The sequence below is a fragment of the Monodelphis domestica genome, chromosome 7, assembly GCF_027887165.1.
Source record: "Monodelphis domestica isolate mMonDom1 chromosome 7, mMonDom1.pri, whole genome shotgun sequence".
NCBI classification, from domain to species: Eukaryota; Metazoa; Chordata; class Mammalia; order Didelphimorphia; family Didelphidae; genus Monodelphis; species Monodelphis domestica.
Genome location: NC_077233.1, coordinates 280,713,712 through 280,731,594, shown reverse-complemented (window position 1 = coordinate 280,731,594; position 17,883 = coordinate 280,713,712). Strand labels below are relative to the sequence as shown.

Sequence of the window (17,883 nt, the reverse complement as noted above, 5' to 3'; positions counted from 1 at the left end):
CATTGTATTTCAGAGATTTTCTTAGGAAGAAAAACCTAAATTTTTGTTCCGAGACTTCAAACCAAAGAAGAAACATTGATTTGTTCCCCTTTGCCCTGGTCCATATGGAGAACAGTCATTTCATTAGTTTAGGGAAGTAGGTTCAGTTAGAAACCTAGTTGGCCTCAGTTCCTCTTCTGTAAAGTGATGGAGAAAAAAATGGCAAACCACCCTTATATCTTTGCCAAGAAAACCCCAAATAGAGTCACAGAGAGTCAGATACCACTAAAACAATTGAATGACAAGTTGGCATAGCACGAAGAAAGCTAGACTTGGATGTGAGTAAGTAGGCAGTTGGAGTCAAGTAGCTTGTCCAGGATCACACAGCTACGAAGTGACTGAGGTTAGATTTGAACCCAGGATCTCTCATCTCCAAGCCTAGCTTTTTATCCATCGAGCCTCCTAGTTGCCCCGCATCAATTGTCTTTTACAAAAGACAATTGTCTTTTACCTAAGAAGATATAGCAAGGCATTTATAGTAAAACCACATCCCCCTGAACTAGGGGGCACTTTCCACCCTCTTTGTACCCACTTGTACCCAAGGGAGAGTGGCCTCAACCTTAGAGTCGATAACTTCTAAAATGGATCTCACCTCCTCCCCAAGCTGGAGGAAGGGCAGGTGATACCCTTTAATCCCCTGCAGGGGGAATCCCTGAAAGTTCATTTCCGAGGTATATGAATCACTTCCTTTACTATAGAATACAGGCTGGCTCCGGTAGGCTTTTCTTTCCATCTGGTTGCTTGTCAAGTTCGCTTGTAGAGCTGCTGGAAAACGTAGTAACTGACTAATCGTTACACCTCTGCTGACCTTTCAAAGCTCATATGGTCATCTGGCCAGCTCTGGCTCTGCTGTTCAGTCATCTAAAATCAGGACAAGAACAAGACAAGTGCTGGTGTCCTGCCTCCACGGACGTGTAGGTGGCTCCCCTGTCTGCTGGCTCTCCAAGTCTTGCCTCTGTACTCACCAATAAAGAGAAACCATATCTATTTTGTATGGAAGCTCCATTACGACTCAGAGTCTGTTAAAAGTGACTGGAGCTGCGGGCCGAGAGTCGAGAAGACCTCCAGTTCAGATTGGCATGTGGGCCAGTCACTTCCCTTCTGTTTGACCAATCCACTGGAGAAGAAACCACGCCAGTGTCTCTGCCAAGAAAACCCTGTGGACAATATGGTGCACAGAGTCATAAAGCATTGGACCTGGCAGTGACTGAACAAGTCGGTTAAAAGGCCTGAAGTCATCACCATCAGCAGAGGAAGATGCCTGCTGCCTCACCGAGGCTCCACGTGGATATGCCCCCCCCCAAGCCCAGGGTCTTCAGTGTCCCATCCCCCATTGCATTATCATCATTGATTTGCCCTGAGCACCGAGTGTCCAAGTGGGCTTCCCCATCTCACAGGTTCTGATCAGTGGAGAAAAGTTTTGTTCAATATTTCAAGGTAGCTGGAAAAACCCAACTCTTACTTTTCTCTTGTGCCTAATGAGAAAGAAACTCACTTTTTTATATACCACAAAAAATTTGCAAAGTACTTTTCCTTATAGTGACCTCATGAGGCTGGTATTGGGATGATGATTATTGTAGCATACGAGGCACATTGGCATCTTGAAAGTATGATCGGTGTATTGATGATGTATCCCATGTATTCATTTGCCAGACTCATGGCCATGTTACTTATTGATTATGGTATTGCCAAATCTTCAGTCCAAAGCACAAGAGAATTCCTGAGCAGGACATTATTGGCCACAGCGTCCTGGCTCCCACCTTGTTAGACCACATTCCTTTCCACGTGGCATGTTTGATTAACCTCCTCCTCTTTGATTATGTGATTGTCAACTGAGCCACTGTCGAAGCCTAGGCCATGTCACATGTTCAGGAGTTACCTCTCCCTCCACATTCCTAAACTCTCCAGTAAAAGTTTGAGGGCACCTGTGGAGCCCCCTCTCAATCCCATCTGAGGAGCTCGGCAACATGTAGCCCACATTTTTTGTCTCTGATTCTTTATTCCTGTGTCTCTCTCTTTCTCTCCTTTATCCATTTCCCCTCAGTTTCCAATCTCCTCTCAGGTGTCCACCCACGAGAATTTTAAGATGTAATTACAGGAGGTTACAATTATAGCCATTCCTGTTTATCATTCTTCTTCCCATTATTATTATTCTCTCCTGCCCTCCAATCAGTGACTCTTTAGCACAGTAGGCAGCACGTCAGTCTCATAAGCTGAAGGTCCTGAGTTTGATCCTCAAAAGGAGGGTGGAGTACAGCGGGAGAGGCTTCTGGAGACAAGAGGCACTTGGCTTGGGCTTGGCCCCGCCTGACAGTCTTACCTTGGGGTCCATTTTTCAGTCTGGAACTGCCAGCCTGAGATTCCCTTCAGGGTGGATTCTCTCCCGAACAGGGAATAAGGACAAGCTTTGGGGTCTCCAACTCACAATCTAGTCCTGAAACTTGGGGCTCATCAGCTCTTACTAGGCTACAAGTTGGGCGGTTCTAGATTCCACGTTGACAACAGAGTACCAAGGCTGGTGAGATCTTGCATGATGCATGGTGGCGAACTCAGTCAAAGAAGACCCAAAGCAGAAAACTCGTATCCTATTGGAGAGGGAGGAGAGATGTCTTGGGGAGGGGGTGAATGGTGGGGGGTTAAGAGAGGACATAAATCTCAAAATGTTAGAAAGTGATTATTGAAAATTATATCAACATGTAAAAAGTGAAAACTAAAAAACGGATACATCCTACAAAGTGGTTCACTGACAATTGCTGCAGAGCTTTGACTTTTATTACATGTTGGTAAAGGGGAGTAAAAGGGTCTTTTTGCCAAGACTAACTACAAAATGTATTAACGATGGCCAATTTTGTTAAGCTGGGCATTTTATGTGAAAATTCCAGCTGTAAGCCAGAACCTCCTTGATCTGCTAGACTACTTGAAATTCTCAAAAGAAAAATCACTAGCTTTCTGAATTGCTCATTTTGCATTTCTTTCCTTTAAAAAAAAATCCTTACCTTCTGGCTTAGAACTGATATTAAGCATCAGTTCCAAGGCAAAAGAGAGGGAAGGACTTGGCAACTGGAGCTAAGTGACTTGCCCAGGGTCACACCGGTAGGGTTATGGGGAGAACTGCCCTGATTCCTGAAGATTTCACATGTAAAGTATTACAAAGGCATCCCAATAAAGCTTAAAATGTTCATTAGAGAGATTGAAGGCAGTCGTGCAGCTCCTCTGTGGGAGTTTGCCTGCCCAAAGTGACAAAAAGTGGGTGGTGGTTGTTGTTGTTTTTAATTTTAATGGGAGAGCTGAATACTTGACAAACAAGGGAGCAGGAGACATGTGACTTATAGCTGACTATAGGTTGGAGAGAGAGAGCTGGAGATGGCGACTTTGGGAAGGGCTTGGGGCTAGTATATGTCCTCAAGGATGGATAACTTGGGAGGGAGGGTTTGGGCCTGAGAATAACATTCTAAAAGACAAGCACAGGTAACTGGGGGGAAGGACCCTAAGTTGTTTATCAGGAGATAATCTCAGAAGGGCGTAACACACCCGCCATCCTTATCTGTTTATTTATGGTCATCTGGGATGGTCTCTGGCCACCCAGGTTTAAGGGAATCATTCATTCCTCCTCTGAAACTTAAGGATTTTCTGTGCCCCTAACATTCCCTCCTCTGTTTATTTCTGGGTTCCACTACAGTTGGAAGTGACTGAAGCAGATTTGAACCCAGGACCTCCTGACTCTAGGCATGGTGCTCTCTCTACTGAGCCACCTACCTTCTCCTCATTTGACATTTCTTTCTTGAGTCATAACTATCCTAAATGTCTGGCACTTGTCAGGCTGACATGAAATTTCAGGCTTTTTTAATGTCTTGCCTCTAACATTTATCCATTTTGTTTTCTTGTTTCAGATCCAAAAGGAATGCTGAAACTAAGTAAAACTCTGTTTTGACTTGGATATTTGTCATGGGCATCCAGAACTCGAAAATATATTCCAATCCTCTTCCTGTTTTTTCAAGGAAGAAGAACAAGGACACGAAGCTCTTTGAAAATATTACTCTGCATGATCAAGAGGGCCAGAATGGCAAGGAATTGAAGGAATTAAAGGAAGAGGAGGAAGAAGAGGAGGTGAGAGGAGGAGACAGATCTGCAGAAGATGTGGACGAAGAGATATTCTTTAAGTTTGTGATTCTGCATGCTGATGATGACATCCATGAAGCTCTCAGGGTCCAAGAGATGCTGCAAAATGACTTTGGAATTAAGCCTGGAATCATCTTCGCTGAAATGCCATGTGGCAGACAGCATTTGCAGAATTTAGATGATGCTGTCAACGGGTCTGCATGGACTATTTTTTTATTGACTGAAAACTTTTTAAGGGACACTTGGTGCAATTTCCAGTTCTATACATCCCTAATGAACTCTGTTAATAGACAGCACAAATACAATTCTGTCATACCAATGAGACCCCTGAATAATCCTCTCCCCAGAAATCGGACTCCATTTGCCTTACAGACCATCAATGCTCTAGAAGAAAAAAGTTGTGGCTTTTGTAAACAAGTAGAAAAAATTTTCCAGGATTCCGTGTATGAGAAACAAAAGGCCATATGGAAAAATGAAAAAAATACAGTGGATGCTTAGAAAAGTAAGAGGAGCAGGACGTTTTAGTGATGAGGCAAAATAAAATGACATCATTGGAGGGGAGGGCAAAATGATGGTGCCATTTTATAACATCTTCCAAAAAAGCTCAAATAAAATTTCTGAGAAAGCAGAAATAAGAATGATGCTTATTCTGGGAAGTCATTGGCACTGAAGCCTATGGAATTTGCCTGCTTCTCCAGACAAGCACTACCTATTTTGGTTCCTCTGTTCCCAGGAACATTGTCTAAAGGTCCCATTCCCTTCCACCCCCATTTGAGACTATGACAAAGGATGTACTCTTTTTTTCTTAACTTGACCTTCTGTCTTAGAATTGATTTAAATTAATATCCAATAACTCCAAGTGTTATTTTTTATAAGATTTGTTAGTAATTACTTGAAGTAGAAGAAATAACAGTACAACATGGGCAAAGTTCTCCTGCCTGGCTCTTACCCAACCTCCTCCACAACCTTCCCGGGAGCAGAGAGAGAGGGGGAGGAGCTACACAAAAATATATCCTCCCTACCTTAGCACTTAGCTAAACATGCAAATGGGGTGCTGGGAAAGAGAGTCCTGGGGAGCAAATTTTAATTACACAGAACTATACGAAGTTTTGGTTCTGACCCCAAATTTACCTTTGTCCAGTGGGAACTTGCCTTCAAGGATCTCCCAAACTGACCCTTGTCCCAAACTGAACAATAAGCTATTAAGCACCCTGAAGAGGAATGTTAGAGATTCTCAAGTTCTAATTCTCCTTTTTGGTTTCTTGGGTTTTCTTACTGTATTTGGGACTCTCCCAGATACCCCAGCCTCTGGCTACAGCCTCTTTCCCAAGCTTCTATGTAATTGGTCAGTTGTCCTTATTTTCCTATATTTCCCAAAGTATATAAAAGGCTTCACGTTCTTTTGTTCGATGGACATTTCCATGATGGACACTCCCATTCATCGTGCATTTTCCCGGAGATATCGTTCCCAGCGTCTCATAGCCTAGTTCCGTGTGGTATTGTTGTATGTCCGTATGACTCTGTGTGGTGGCCATAAGAGCTCTGTCTCCCTTGTCCTGCTTAATGACTTGTTCTTTGTGACTGCTTTAGTGGTTCTGTGTTTTTCCAGGTTGGCAGTTCCAAGGCAAAAGAGTGAGAAAATCTAGGTGTCAACTTGGAAAAAAGAGAACCACTAAAGTAGTTATAAAACCAAATCTTTAATCAGGAAAAGAGACAAGTCCTTAATATTCAGCTGCCACCCAGAGCCCAGCACAAATACTACACAGTCAAAACTCTGGGGCTCTGGGGAAATGTCTCTGAGAGAATCGCCACCAAAGATGATTCTCCACAGAATAATAGAACGGGGGGACTTGTATATCTTTTGGGGAAACATAGTACAACAAACGTACTGTCTGGTTACCAGCAGGCTTGGGAAAGAAGCTGTAGCTAGAGGCTGGGGTCAGGAAGGGGCCTAAATTCCAAAGGCTACAAAAAGGAGGGTGATGGCTTCTTGGGAATGGATCTCTGATACAATGGGGGAAACTTCCAAGACAAGAAGAGTGAGTGAGGATTTGAGCATTTCTATCACTCTTATTTAGGACATGCAATGTACACCGATTCATTGTTCAGTCCAAGACAAAGGGACAGGGGCAAACTTGGGGCGTCCAGAAATTGAACTGACATAGGCAATTGAGCTTAAATGACTTGCCTAGCCAAGGTCAAACTTAAACCCTGGATCTCTCCTCTCCAGTCCTGGTTCTCGATCCACTTAGCCATCTGGATGCCCCTAAGTGACATACTTTTAACGAATGTTTGGCATTCTTTGATTGAACTTCTTTCTTGAAGGGCACTCACCTTCATTTCAATGTAATGTAGTGGAAAGTATTCTGGGTTTGGAGTCAAAAGATCCAAATTCAAATCCTGGTCTGACATTCAATACCTGTATGATATTGGGCACAATCTCTCTGCCTTAATTTCCTCATTTGTAAAATGAGGGAGTTAAACTGCTTGACTTCTAATGTCTCATCCAACTCTCAATACACTAAGCTACCCAGCGTCTCCATAAGATCAAATTTGACATTAATTCAGTTCAGTTTTTTGTGTATCTAAATGGTGATTTTTAAAGAAACTTTTGTTTAGCTGCTGAAAAATTATACACATACACCATCACACACATTCTACATGTATAATGTCAAAAGTGGATTTCTAGTACATAAATGACTCCATTTTGTCCAATATTTGCTATTACTATATTTCTTTGCCTTTTTTTTCCTTTGCCTGTTTGATGCATACTGAATGTCTCCTGAATATTGCCTTCAGTATATCAACCTAGAAAAACCCAGAACCACTAAAGCAGTTGCAAAGAACAAGCCTCAGGACAAGGAAGACCCACTACACAGTCATAAACATGCCACACAGAGCCAAGCCCTGGGACCCTGGGAACAATGTCTCCTGGAAAATGTATCAAAATGGGAACATCCATCATGGGAATTTCCAAAGAAATGAAGAACTTGGGGTCTTATATACCCTTTGGGAAATAAAGGAAAAAAAGGACAATTGATTAGTTTACTTGGAGGCTAGGGAAGGAGGATTCCAGCCAGGGACAAGACTACCTGAGAGAGGCCTAGATACAATGGGAGAAACTTCTAAATAGTTGTGTAATTAGAACCTGCACCCCTGGACTTCAGTTCCCAGCATCCCCACTCTCTTCATGTTATGTGCTGATGTAGGGAGGATATAAGTTTTGTGTAGCATCACCTCTCTCTCTTCCTGTGATCATGATCACATTTTGTGGAAGGGGTAAAAGGTGAGAGGCAGTTTTACTCACATGGTTTACTTTTTACTAGATAATTAGTTTTTTATACTTCTATTTCTTGTTTTCCTTCTACTTTGAGTGATTATTAATAAACTTTATAAAATTGATACCTGGAGTTTTAGACATTAATTTAAATCTTACATAGTGGTGGTGAAACTTTTAGAGAATGAGTGCCCAAACTGTACCCTCATGTCACATGTGAGCCCCTCCACCTTACCCCAGACAGGGGAAGAAGGAAGTGGTCCCATTGGGCTGGTGGGCAGAGGAATAGGTCATATGAGAAGCATCCTCAGGCATGTAGAGAGGAGGAGGAGAACAACCTCCTCCAGCATGCATGCCATCGGTTCACCAACATGGCTCTAAGACAAAATTTGATTTGATAATCTCTATCACTCTTTTTTTCTTAATTTTTTTTAAACCTTACCTTCCACCTTAGAATCAATACTCTATAATGCTTTGTTAACTGGGAAAAAACACATAACTATCAATAGTCAGAAAAACCACTCTTTAATTAAGGAAAGAGGTACAGGGCTAAGTTATGCCTCCACCCCTCTAGAGCTATGGCCACATGCCTACTCAGAGTCCAAGGATTGAATTTTTTGGTTTGGGGTCATCTCAACATGAGGAACTGTATTATGGGGTCACAGCATTAGAAAGGTTGAGAACCACTGCTCTATACCATTTGAGGGATCCAGGGACAAGGAAAGATGATTGACATCACTATAGCTACAAGGAAAATGGGAGTGTTCAAACTACACCACAGGATACAATCAAGCTTGGGAAAGAATCTAGCTAGAGACTGGGGTCTAAGGGAAGGGGCTGCTGTGAATTTTAAAATTACTCCACCATACTCAGACTGTACTTTAGAAGATCTGATTTAGCTATTTCCTGATTAGTCACTGGACCCAGGCTTCCAATGCCGAGAGAGTGGGACTGTCTCTGTGCATCGACTTTTCCACTTAAATCTCCTTCACGCACAAGTGTCTTTGTGCACACTCATCTATACACCATAGATGAAAACGCACAAAGACAATCATCATCCTCGGTTACCAAGAGACTACTACCAACAATGGAGATAGTTGGTCTAACAGAATCAAGTCTTGGGAACGCTACATTTCTCCACCCTACTTAGTTTAACAAGGTCAGGAATGTCTGTCTCATACTCAGGGATTAAGTATCTGAGAAAATGGCCTTCAACAGACATGTGCAGAAACAGTGGACAGACCCTGGGCTGTCCTGAGTCATGCTAAGCTACCATTGGTACAGATGAGACGCAGGAAAGTGATGTGAAACCATCTATATAAGACACATCACTTCCTCTCTTTGGCCTCTTTTTCAGGAGAGGCGTCTCTGACTGGTAGCATGCTAAGTGTTCTGACATCTTGGCGTGATGGCAGCTATTTGTCTGGGTTTTGGCAGTGAGTTTATCCTTGAGCTAATTCAGGTTCAGGCATCTAGGCTGAGCCCTCTTGGAGTTCAGGCTGATTCCTTCCTCTTTTACTCTCCAAAACTTTACCTTCTAGAGCCTCTAATCTTCCTGCCTGGCACAAGCCAGGCAGGAGAAATCCTACACCCTTTTCCTTCTCCCTTCTTAAATTTCTTTCCACTATATTAATTAAGTCACCATAAATTTCCAGACTGACTTGGGTAAATAATTTTTGTTATTTGTGATATCCATAGCAACCCATAATTAATATAATTTAGGTCACAACGCTAAAATTATCCTTTACGCTGCTTACAATGGATACTAAAGGATGGTTCCTTCCCAGGTGTGGGTCTTCTTGGGAAAGGGTCTGATACAATAGGGGAGACTACCTAAGACAAAGAGGGTCCTTAGCATATGTTTAGTCTCACCCAACTAGGATTGTGATTCCCTTGAGGGTCCCCCACTCAGTCTAAAACTACCAGCCTGGGATTCCCTTCAGGGTGGATTCTCACAGGAAAAGGGAACAAGGGCAAACTTTGGGATCTCCAACCTATAAGCTAGTCCTAAAACTTGGGGTTCACCAGATCTTACTAGGCTACAAGTTTGAGGTTCCTAGATTCCATATTGACAAAGTTTTTGTTCTTTTGTTTGCATTAAGGCTGTCTTTCTTTTGCCAGCACTATCAAGATGCAAGATTGGCAAATTCCTCAAGTGCTCCTAGACCTGGGATTCCTCTAGAACAATATTGGTGAACCACCTTTTCCAGGTTTGACTACCCAAAGGGCAAATTCAAGCTGTGGTGAGCCCCCACATTGGGAGGGAGAGCTGAGGGAGGAAGTGCTTGCTTTGGGTGTCTGGACTGAGGGGCAGGGCTTGCAAAAAGTGTCCCCAGGCACTGGGCAGAGGCAGAGCAGTGCCCCCTGTGCCAGCTCTGCAGGAATGCAAGGTCTTCCCCGAAGCTACTCTAGGGACACCCGGTGTCTAGGGAGCCCTGTACTCCCAAACCATGTATGTATACACATATGTGTGTGAGTCATCTGTAGAATTGTGAGACGTGCATGCCCACCGTCACCTACAGTGAGCCGTCTTTCACACCACACACAGTGCATAAATGCTTGTCAGTACCCCACGTTGGCTTTTTTGTGCAGCAGCTAACAAGAATCCTGAAAATTCTTGCCACAACTTATCAAGTGTGCCCTGGTTTCCCTGGTTTCCAAAGGGTGGCAGCTAAGTGGCACAGTTCATAGACTGCTGGGAAGACTTCTTGAATTCAAACATGGCCTCAGATACTTTCTAGCTATGTGGCCCTGGACAAGTCATTTAACCCCATTTGTCTTAGTTTCCTCATCTGGAAAATGAGCTGGAGAAGGAAATAGCAAACCACTTCAGTATGCTTGGCAAAAAAACCCCAAGTGGGGTCAAGAGACTGAATAACAACAACAAATTATTATTATTACTAATTAGTGGTGTCCATAATTGTGCCCCAAAGGCCAACTTTGAAGCAGCCAGGGACTAAGAAAACATGCTGCTTGCACCATATCAGACTCTAGAATGAATTTATTTTTATAGAAGAAAAAAAAAGGGTGGTTACACATAATCTCTCTTGAAATAAATAAATTGATTTTGGACAAGTGGGACTTCCTGCCTGGTAATTGCTCGTATTTCAGTGTCACAACACAAAAAGAAATTCATAACACATACTTAGAACATTTCTTTCCCTTTGTATCCAAAATACTCTGCCTTCTTGATGCTTTCCCTTTGCTCCCTACCCCTATTACTTTGGGGGTTTGCTCATGTTTTCTAGCCTTCATGGATTTCAGTAGGACTTTTTTTCTTTTTAAACTCTTACCTTCCATCTTGAAATCAATACTGTGTATTGGTTCCAAGGCAGAAGAGTGGTAAGGGCTAGGCAATGGGGGTCAAGTGACTTGCCCAGGGTCACACAGCTAGGAAGTGGCTGAGGCCGGATTTGAACCTAGGACTTCCCATCTCAGGGCCTGGCTCTCAATCCACTGTGCTACCCAGTTGCTCCCAGGACTTTTTTTTTTTAATCATGATTTTTAGAGGTTGGTTTTGTTGTTTTATTGTTACTGTTTTCTCCATAAGGAATTTATAATCTTCCCTTAAGGAAATAAAGCACCTTATCTACAGTTTTCATTCCAAGATTTTTGGTAACTAAATTTAATTTCAACTAGCCCTAATTTAATTTTAAAATGCCTTTTGCATTGTATTAGCCTGCCATCTCATTATTTTGGCTGTCTTTTGTTTTGACTTTTAATTATGTGAAGATAATGTTAATGCCCCTACTCCATTTAATCAGGATTTACTCCGCTCTTGGTAATTTGGGCAGATCAGTGATTGATGTTAGATTGACCAGCCTGGTAAGATTGTTCAGTTGAGAGGTATACTATGTATGTAATAGTGATTGTTATATTACTATAGATTATAAGGCAAAATCATATGACTGCCACAAAGGATTTCATGATCTCGCTCGAGCTTGCTGGAGCAGGATCCTCGCTGTGAATCCCAGCTGCCCATTTCCTGAGTGACCTTTTCTTTCGCCTCTCCCCTAGGATACTGCTGACCAAACATCAGCTATCTGATTTCTCCTGAAAGCCTCAGCCCGGATGGCAGGTGGAAGGCCTCAGCGGCAGTGGTCTGTGGTGGATCATTTTGGAAAGGCTTAGGACAGGATATTAGTCACTGCCGACAAAGCCTGCTGACAAAATCGTTATGGTTGATGTACGGGGCCTGGGCCAGTCACAGGGTATCCCCCAATTCTGAAGATGATCAATCCTGGAATTGTGCCATTCCGTTCTATGTATGTCACCACCTTGATGACTATAAAAGAAATGCTTTTCTTAAGCAGAGATGTCCTTGGCCTGAAGGAAAATCTTGGACCCAAATTCACTGGGGGCCTCCACTGGAATTTCAAATAGAAATTGATTGATCATGCGCGATGCTTTGTCTCAGTGACTTTTGCTACAGACTGGATATTTTTAGCTCAAACAATCAGTGGCACCCTTTTGCTGTGACATTTCCTGTAGCATGTGTAAGACTGATTATTCTGATCCCCAAATGTGAAGGCCAAGCAGATCACATTTTATTACATTCCTAGAGTTCTAGGTTCTCTGCCAACACTTCCATCCTTTCAACATGGTGACCATTCTAAACCCTTTCCTTATGGGGGGGAAACAACACTAACAATAAAACAACAAAATCAACAAAAACACTTGATAACGGTTTTTAAAAAGAGGTCCTACTCAAACCTAAAAGGCTAGAGAGTCATTTAGGGGATTCTAGAGGGAGTCCCTGGCACCCCAAATCTACTTAGTCACCAAAAATAGGATTAGCTTTTACAAAGGGATATATTTCAAAGATATCAAACAAATAAACAAATAGTTCACTCCAAAAATGTGGGAGATCAATGACTTCTCCTTAGACCCAATCTCTGGGAAAGAGAAGGGGATTAGCTTTATAATTTAGGTCTATTTCTATAGCTCACAGTTCCACAGTTCCAAGTCCAAATGCTTCCTTGGCTAAAGTCACAGGCACCCTGCCTGGCTTCCTTGCCAAATTGACCCACAGAAACAACTTTATGCCTGGATTCTTGGCTCCAAGGTCATTGTGGTTCTGGCATAGGATTCAGAGTTTCCCCTGGCCACCCCCAAAACTCAGAGGAATCCCAGGTTAACAAGTACATAAGGAATTCCTTTTTCCTTTCAGTACTGGCCAAAGGAAGGTGATTTTGAGCACCATATGATAAGAAAGGAGTTTCGGAGAGAGACACTCCCTTTAGTCTCTCCCTTTAACTTTTTGATGAGCACAGATATGTTCCTCCCATGTCTAATAAGCATCCCTTTGTGTCTCAGATATCTAATCATCCTTGCACCCCCTTCAGTCTTTGAGGCACTCTACCCCATCTACCCATCTCTGGTCACAGAGCCCCAGTCATCAAAAGGGTATCATAATCCAAAATCCCATCTCTTCTGAGAGGCTTTATTCCACCTGTACCTGCCATTCAACTCAATAAATGTCTCTATTTTTAATCTAATTATTGGAGCTTGTTATTCTTGAAGAGAGCAACCTTTCCCTGTCCAGGTTACCTCTAGCTCTCCCACAACAGCTCACACTCTGGGTCCAGGGGGATCACCTCCTGCATCCAAAACCAAGGGCATATCAAACAGGACTATACAAACATCTCAGGGACAAGATCTATAAAGGACTGGGTGGTTGGGGTGGGGATGGAAGATATCTCCCTTCTCAATTTAATTCATAATGCCCATAGCAGGAAAAAGAAAGATTGTCCCAATTTGACCAGTTTTAAAGACCAGCCTATTCCAGTTGCACAATCAATGGAGGCTATTCTCACCCAGGGGGTGCTTCTCCATATGCAGGGCTTATCTATATTAGGAGGCCTGTTCATATGCAAGGTAAGCCCCTTACATATGTAACATTAAAACGTTATGAAGCTTCCCCCAAAGATGTGACTTTCTAGAACTGATTTCCAAGTAGACTCTTTTTTTCTCAGTAATTTGATATTTCTCATGATTGAATGTAAGAAGAAAATGCAAAATGATATGAGTCTTAAAATTTCTCAGATTGTGAATCTTAAAACTTCTCAGACTCTACCTTGGAACATTTAGTTAAGGATATTCCCCATTTTAAACAATGGAGGTACTTAGTCAGGAATGTATGTGAGAACTTTACATTACTCCACCCATACTTAAGCATACTTTAGGGGAAGATAAAGTTGTAAACTCCTTACTGAACAATGAAAAAGTACTTAACTCATACTTATAGTGAGGCCAAGCTCTTAAGCTGGATCTATTTTTAGATCTGATACAAAAAGGTGCTAAGTGACCTATGAAGGTCAGATTAATCACTAAAAGTTCAAGCAAGTTTAGCAAGAGGTGTGAAGGTTTAGTCTACCCAGAGAAGGTGAGAACTAAAGAAGATGTGAATTAAGAATGGTCAGTCCTGTGAATGGTAGATGTGAAAACTTAGGGGAGGTATTATAGAAGAAAATTCTCTTTAAAAGGAGGTCAGAAGACCGTTGAAGTAAATTCAGCTATGAGCTGAATTAGAGGCTGAGAGCTCTCTCTCTCGGTGGCTGAACTTGGATCAGCTTCCTGAGCTGAACTGGAGGGTCTCTCTGAACACTAGAGTTTTGCTTAGAACAAAATCTTGTAGTGAGTGATAAAAGACTGACTAGTCTCTTTTAAGGCTCAGGCCTAGGCCATTTTGGCCTAGGCCCTTCATACTATATTTCTCTTATTCTTTCTCCTTTTTCTTTAATTCCTTATTTGTATTAATTAAAATCTCCATAAAAACCCAGCTGACTTGGGTATTTCATATTTGGGAATTTTTCCCATGGCAACCACTTTATTTTTAATATAAAATCAAGACACTAAAAATTATCTTTACAGTTTTGGCAATTCAAAATCTTGAAACCATATTTTCACAGTCACAGTTTATGGCAACCACTCTTTCGTCTGTAACAATGAGAGGAGGAGGAGGAAAAGAGTGCCTATCAAATGAACTTCACTCTTACCTTAACTAACAAAGGAGGGTATGCCCAAAGAACATTTAAAAGGGGAAAACAGGGATCCAGAGGGGGTTATGACAAGAATAATATCAGGGAAGGAACTCAGCTAAATATAATTTTTAAAAAACTCTTACCCTTTGTCTTCGACGCAATATTAAGGATCATTTCTAAGGCAGAAGAGCAGCAAAGACTAGGCAAATGGGTTTAAGTGACTTGCCCAAGGTCACATAGCCAGGAAGTATCTAAGGCTAGATTTGAAACCCAGGACCTCCCACCTCCAGGCCTGGCTCTCTATCCACTGAACTATCTCATTGCCCTTTCAATTAAACATTATTGTCACGGGCAAAGTCCACCTTTGCCAGAGACTCCAGGGTATCCTGACTGGTGGCGAATGATCAGTCAACAAAAATAACAAACGGAAGACAGCTTGATCATAACAGCCATGGGATTGCTTTGCATCTGATAGCTGCTCCGCTTTCCCGACGTCTGATCTTTATTTTTATACCGATTCTCTTGGCATGCAGATACACAAAATCAAAGAGAGATCATTGGAAAAGTGATACATCAAATTTTAACAAATCACTTGATTAACATTCTATATTCTTATATTGTGATTATGGACAGAATAAAGGTTGCACACAAGATAAATGATTTCGTCCTAGGTGGCTTAATTTTCTCATTACCCTGTGAGAAGTTTTGAGCTTACAAACAATCAAGGAAAATTACATATTGCTTTTAATAAAATGGAATCATTAATCAGCAGTTCTTAGAAGACAATTCAACAATCATATCGTGGAGGCTGAGGGGTCTGGGAACACAATCAAATTTAGACTGGTGGCTTCTAGGGAGTTACTGATTTGTGTAATCGAGTCACTGAGGCATACTGAAGCTTGATGTACTTGTACTTATCTCTTGGGCCTCTATGATTGATTTGTGTGCTGACTTCATGAGAATAGGCTTCTGTGTGTAGGAAAGTTTTTGGCTTGGCCTGTAGCTGCGGTTTTGCTGGGAATTATGTACCTAAGTAAAAGTTAACCCCTGATAGTCTTTTTGGGATTGGATTTAAGGGTCTGATCTTTTGGTGATGCTCTTTCATTATTTCTTTTGAGACTAGGGGGAATAATAATCCTGTCAATTCATAGGTAAGGGGCATTGATGAAAGAAATCATGCAAGGGGGATAGAATGGGCAGTCACATCTTGCCAAGGACCACTCTGTGGTCTCCCCAGCTACCACACGTGAGTGCCAAGGCATCGTGGTCTGATGACTCCCAGCACATTATTATTCATAAATTCATGGAAAATATTTTGAAAGAAATTATATTTGGCACTGAGAAAGTGGCTAATATACTGAATTGTTCCCTAGAGCCTTGGCAAAGTGTTACACATAATCAGTTTAACAAATTTATTGTGTGCCTGGAACAGTGCCTGGTCCATAGTTGATATTTAATAAATATTTGTTAATTGAACTCTTCTTCTAGTTGCCACTAAATCTTACTCATTCCACAGATAAAACTCCTTGTGTTTCCTAGCAACATAAAAAAAAATCCCTAGCCATTTGAATTTTGTGGGGATATATTCCTCTATACCTGTTGCCTCTTTGCCCTGACATTAGAAGACAGGTGAATCCTTCCTGCTGGCAAGACTGTAAAATGGAGATAATAATAAGTACATGCCTTCCAGGGTAATTGTGATGATCAAGTATTTATAAACACAGTGCATGTGACTTAAATGCTTATTCTCATTCCTTTTTCTTAGATTCTAGATGAGGGAATAGCAAAGGTTGGAACTGAAGTACCCGGTAAATCGATCCCAAGAATGAAATGATGGCCAACAATGTAAAACGCAAGAGGGAGTTTATTAAACAAACTGCAGTTTGGGCTTGGCACTCTAAAATGGCCCGAGCCCTAATTCTGGGGTTTGAAGGTCTTTTATACACTGGAGTGAACAGGAACTTCTGTGGTAGGGGGAGTGCACAGGAATTCCTGGGCTGGGGGGAGTGAACAGGAACTTGACAGGAACTTCTGGGGCTGGGGTCATTATCAGTTCCTGCACATGTCAGGAGGTGATGACTTGCCTGCAGGGTTTCTATGGGTGGAGGGGACAGGGAAGGGAATAGGAGCTGGTTCTTCATTCCCCACTTCTTCTGCTGTACATGAAGAATCTTCCTCATGCAACCGTATTATCATAAGGGGATTCAGTAGGAGTTAGGGTTTGATAATACTGGCAAGGTAGCTGGACAGTATTAATGTGATCCTTGACAAAGGCTACTAGGTGATTAAGAATGTATGAACCAAAGGTTAAAAGGAGAAGGAGGAGGATCGGGGGACCTAATAACATAGATATGAGTGTCGTCATCCAGGGAAAGTGATGAAAAAGTTGATTATAGCATGATTCTTGTGACTCCCACTGCTTTTGGCATTTGGCGAAGCCTTCTCGGAGTTTGGACATAGAGTCCTTAACTAGCCCCCTATGATCAGCATAAAAGCAACATTCCTCTTTTAAGGCCACACAGAGGCCACCTTGCTGCAAAAATAGAAGGTCTAGGAGGAGGAGGAGGCTCCTGGTCTGGGGATTATCAGCATTTGGACAGATCACATCATTCCTGAGTACTAGCTAGTGGTCCTTGGTTCAGGAGGTGTGGGGGAGTCTGCTTTGACTGTACAGTTTGTCCAAGGAATCTTTGTTGAAAAATATGATGATCCTATAATAGAAGACTCCTACAGAAAGCAAGTTGAAGTTGATTCCCAACAGTGTATACTTAAAATCCTCGATATAGCAGAAACAGAGCAATTTACAGCAATGAGAGATCTGTATATGAAGAATGGCCAAGGGTTTGCACTAGTATAGTCTATTACACCTCAGTCCACATTTAATGATTTACAGAACTTGAGGGAACAGATTTTATGGGTTAAAGATACCGAAGATGTTCCGATGATTTTGGTTGGCAATAAATGTGACCTGGAAGATGAACAAGTAGTTGGCAAAGAACAGGGTCAGAATTTAGCAAGACAGTGATGTAACTGTGCTTTTTAAAAGAGTCTTCTGCAAAGCCAAAGATCAATGTTAATGAGCTATTTTATGACCTGGTCAAACAAGTAAATAGAAAACCACCAGAGGAAAAGAAGAAACCTACAAAGAAATCATGCCTGCTGCTTTAGACCCCACCATGCAGCAGCTCTGAGCCAGATTACAGGAATGAAGAACTGTTGCCTCATTGGAAAGTGCCAGCATTCCAGACTTCAAAAAATACATTAATTAATTAACAACATACCTGAAAGAGGCTTCTCCTGTTTTACATATTATGTAAAGAATCTAGATCTTATAATGGTTTGCACAAGTTCCCTGGAGAAAAAATTGCTCTGTGTATGTGAATTTTAAAACTATTCCACCCTAATCAGACCATTCTTTAGAAGATCTGATTTAGCTACTTCTTGATCAATAACAATGGAGAAGCT

At 41.9% G+C, this 17,883-nt stretch overlaps 1 protein-coding gene and 1 pseudogene across 1 annotated transcript; both read left to right on the top strand.

Annotated features, from left to right (window-relative positions):
• Positions 1-3,984: 3,984 nt before the first annotated feature.
• TICAM2 (TIR domain containing adaptor molecule 2) lies at positions 3,985-4,656 on the top strand. The gene is given in 1 exon segment (NM_001204347.1): positions 3,985-4,656. A coding segment is annotated over 1 exon segment (672 nt).
• Positions 4,657-9,937: 5,281 nt separating this feature from the next.
• LOC100619313 (ras-related protein Rap-1A-like) lies at positions 9,938-17,749 on the top strand (annotated as a pseudogene).
• Positions 17,750-17,883: the final 134 nt, after the last annotated feature.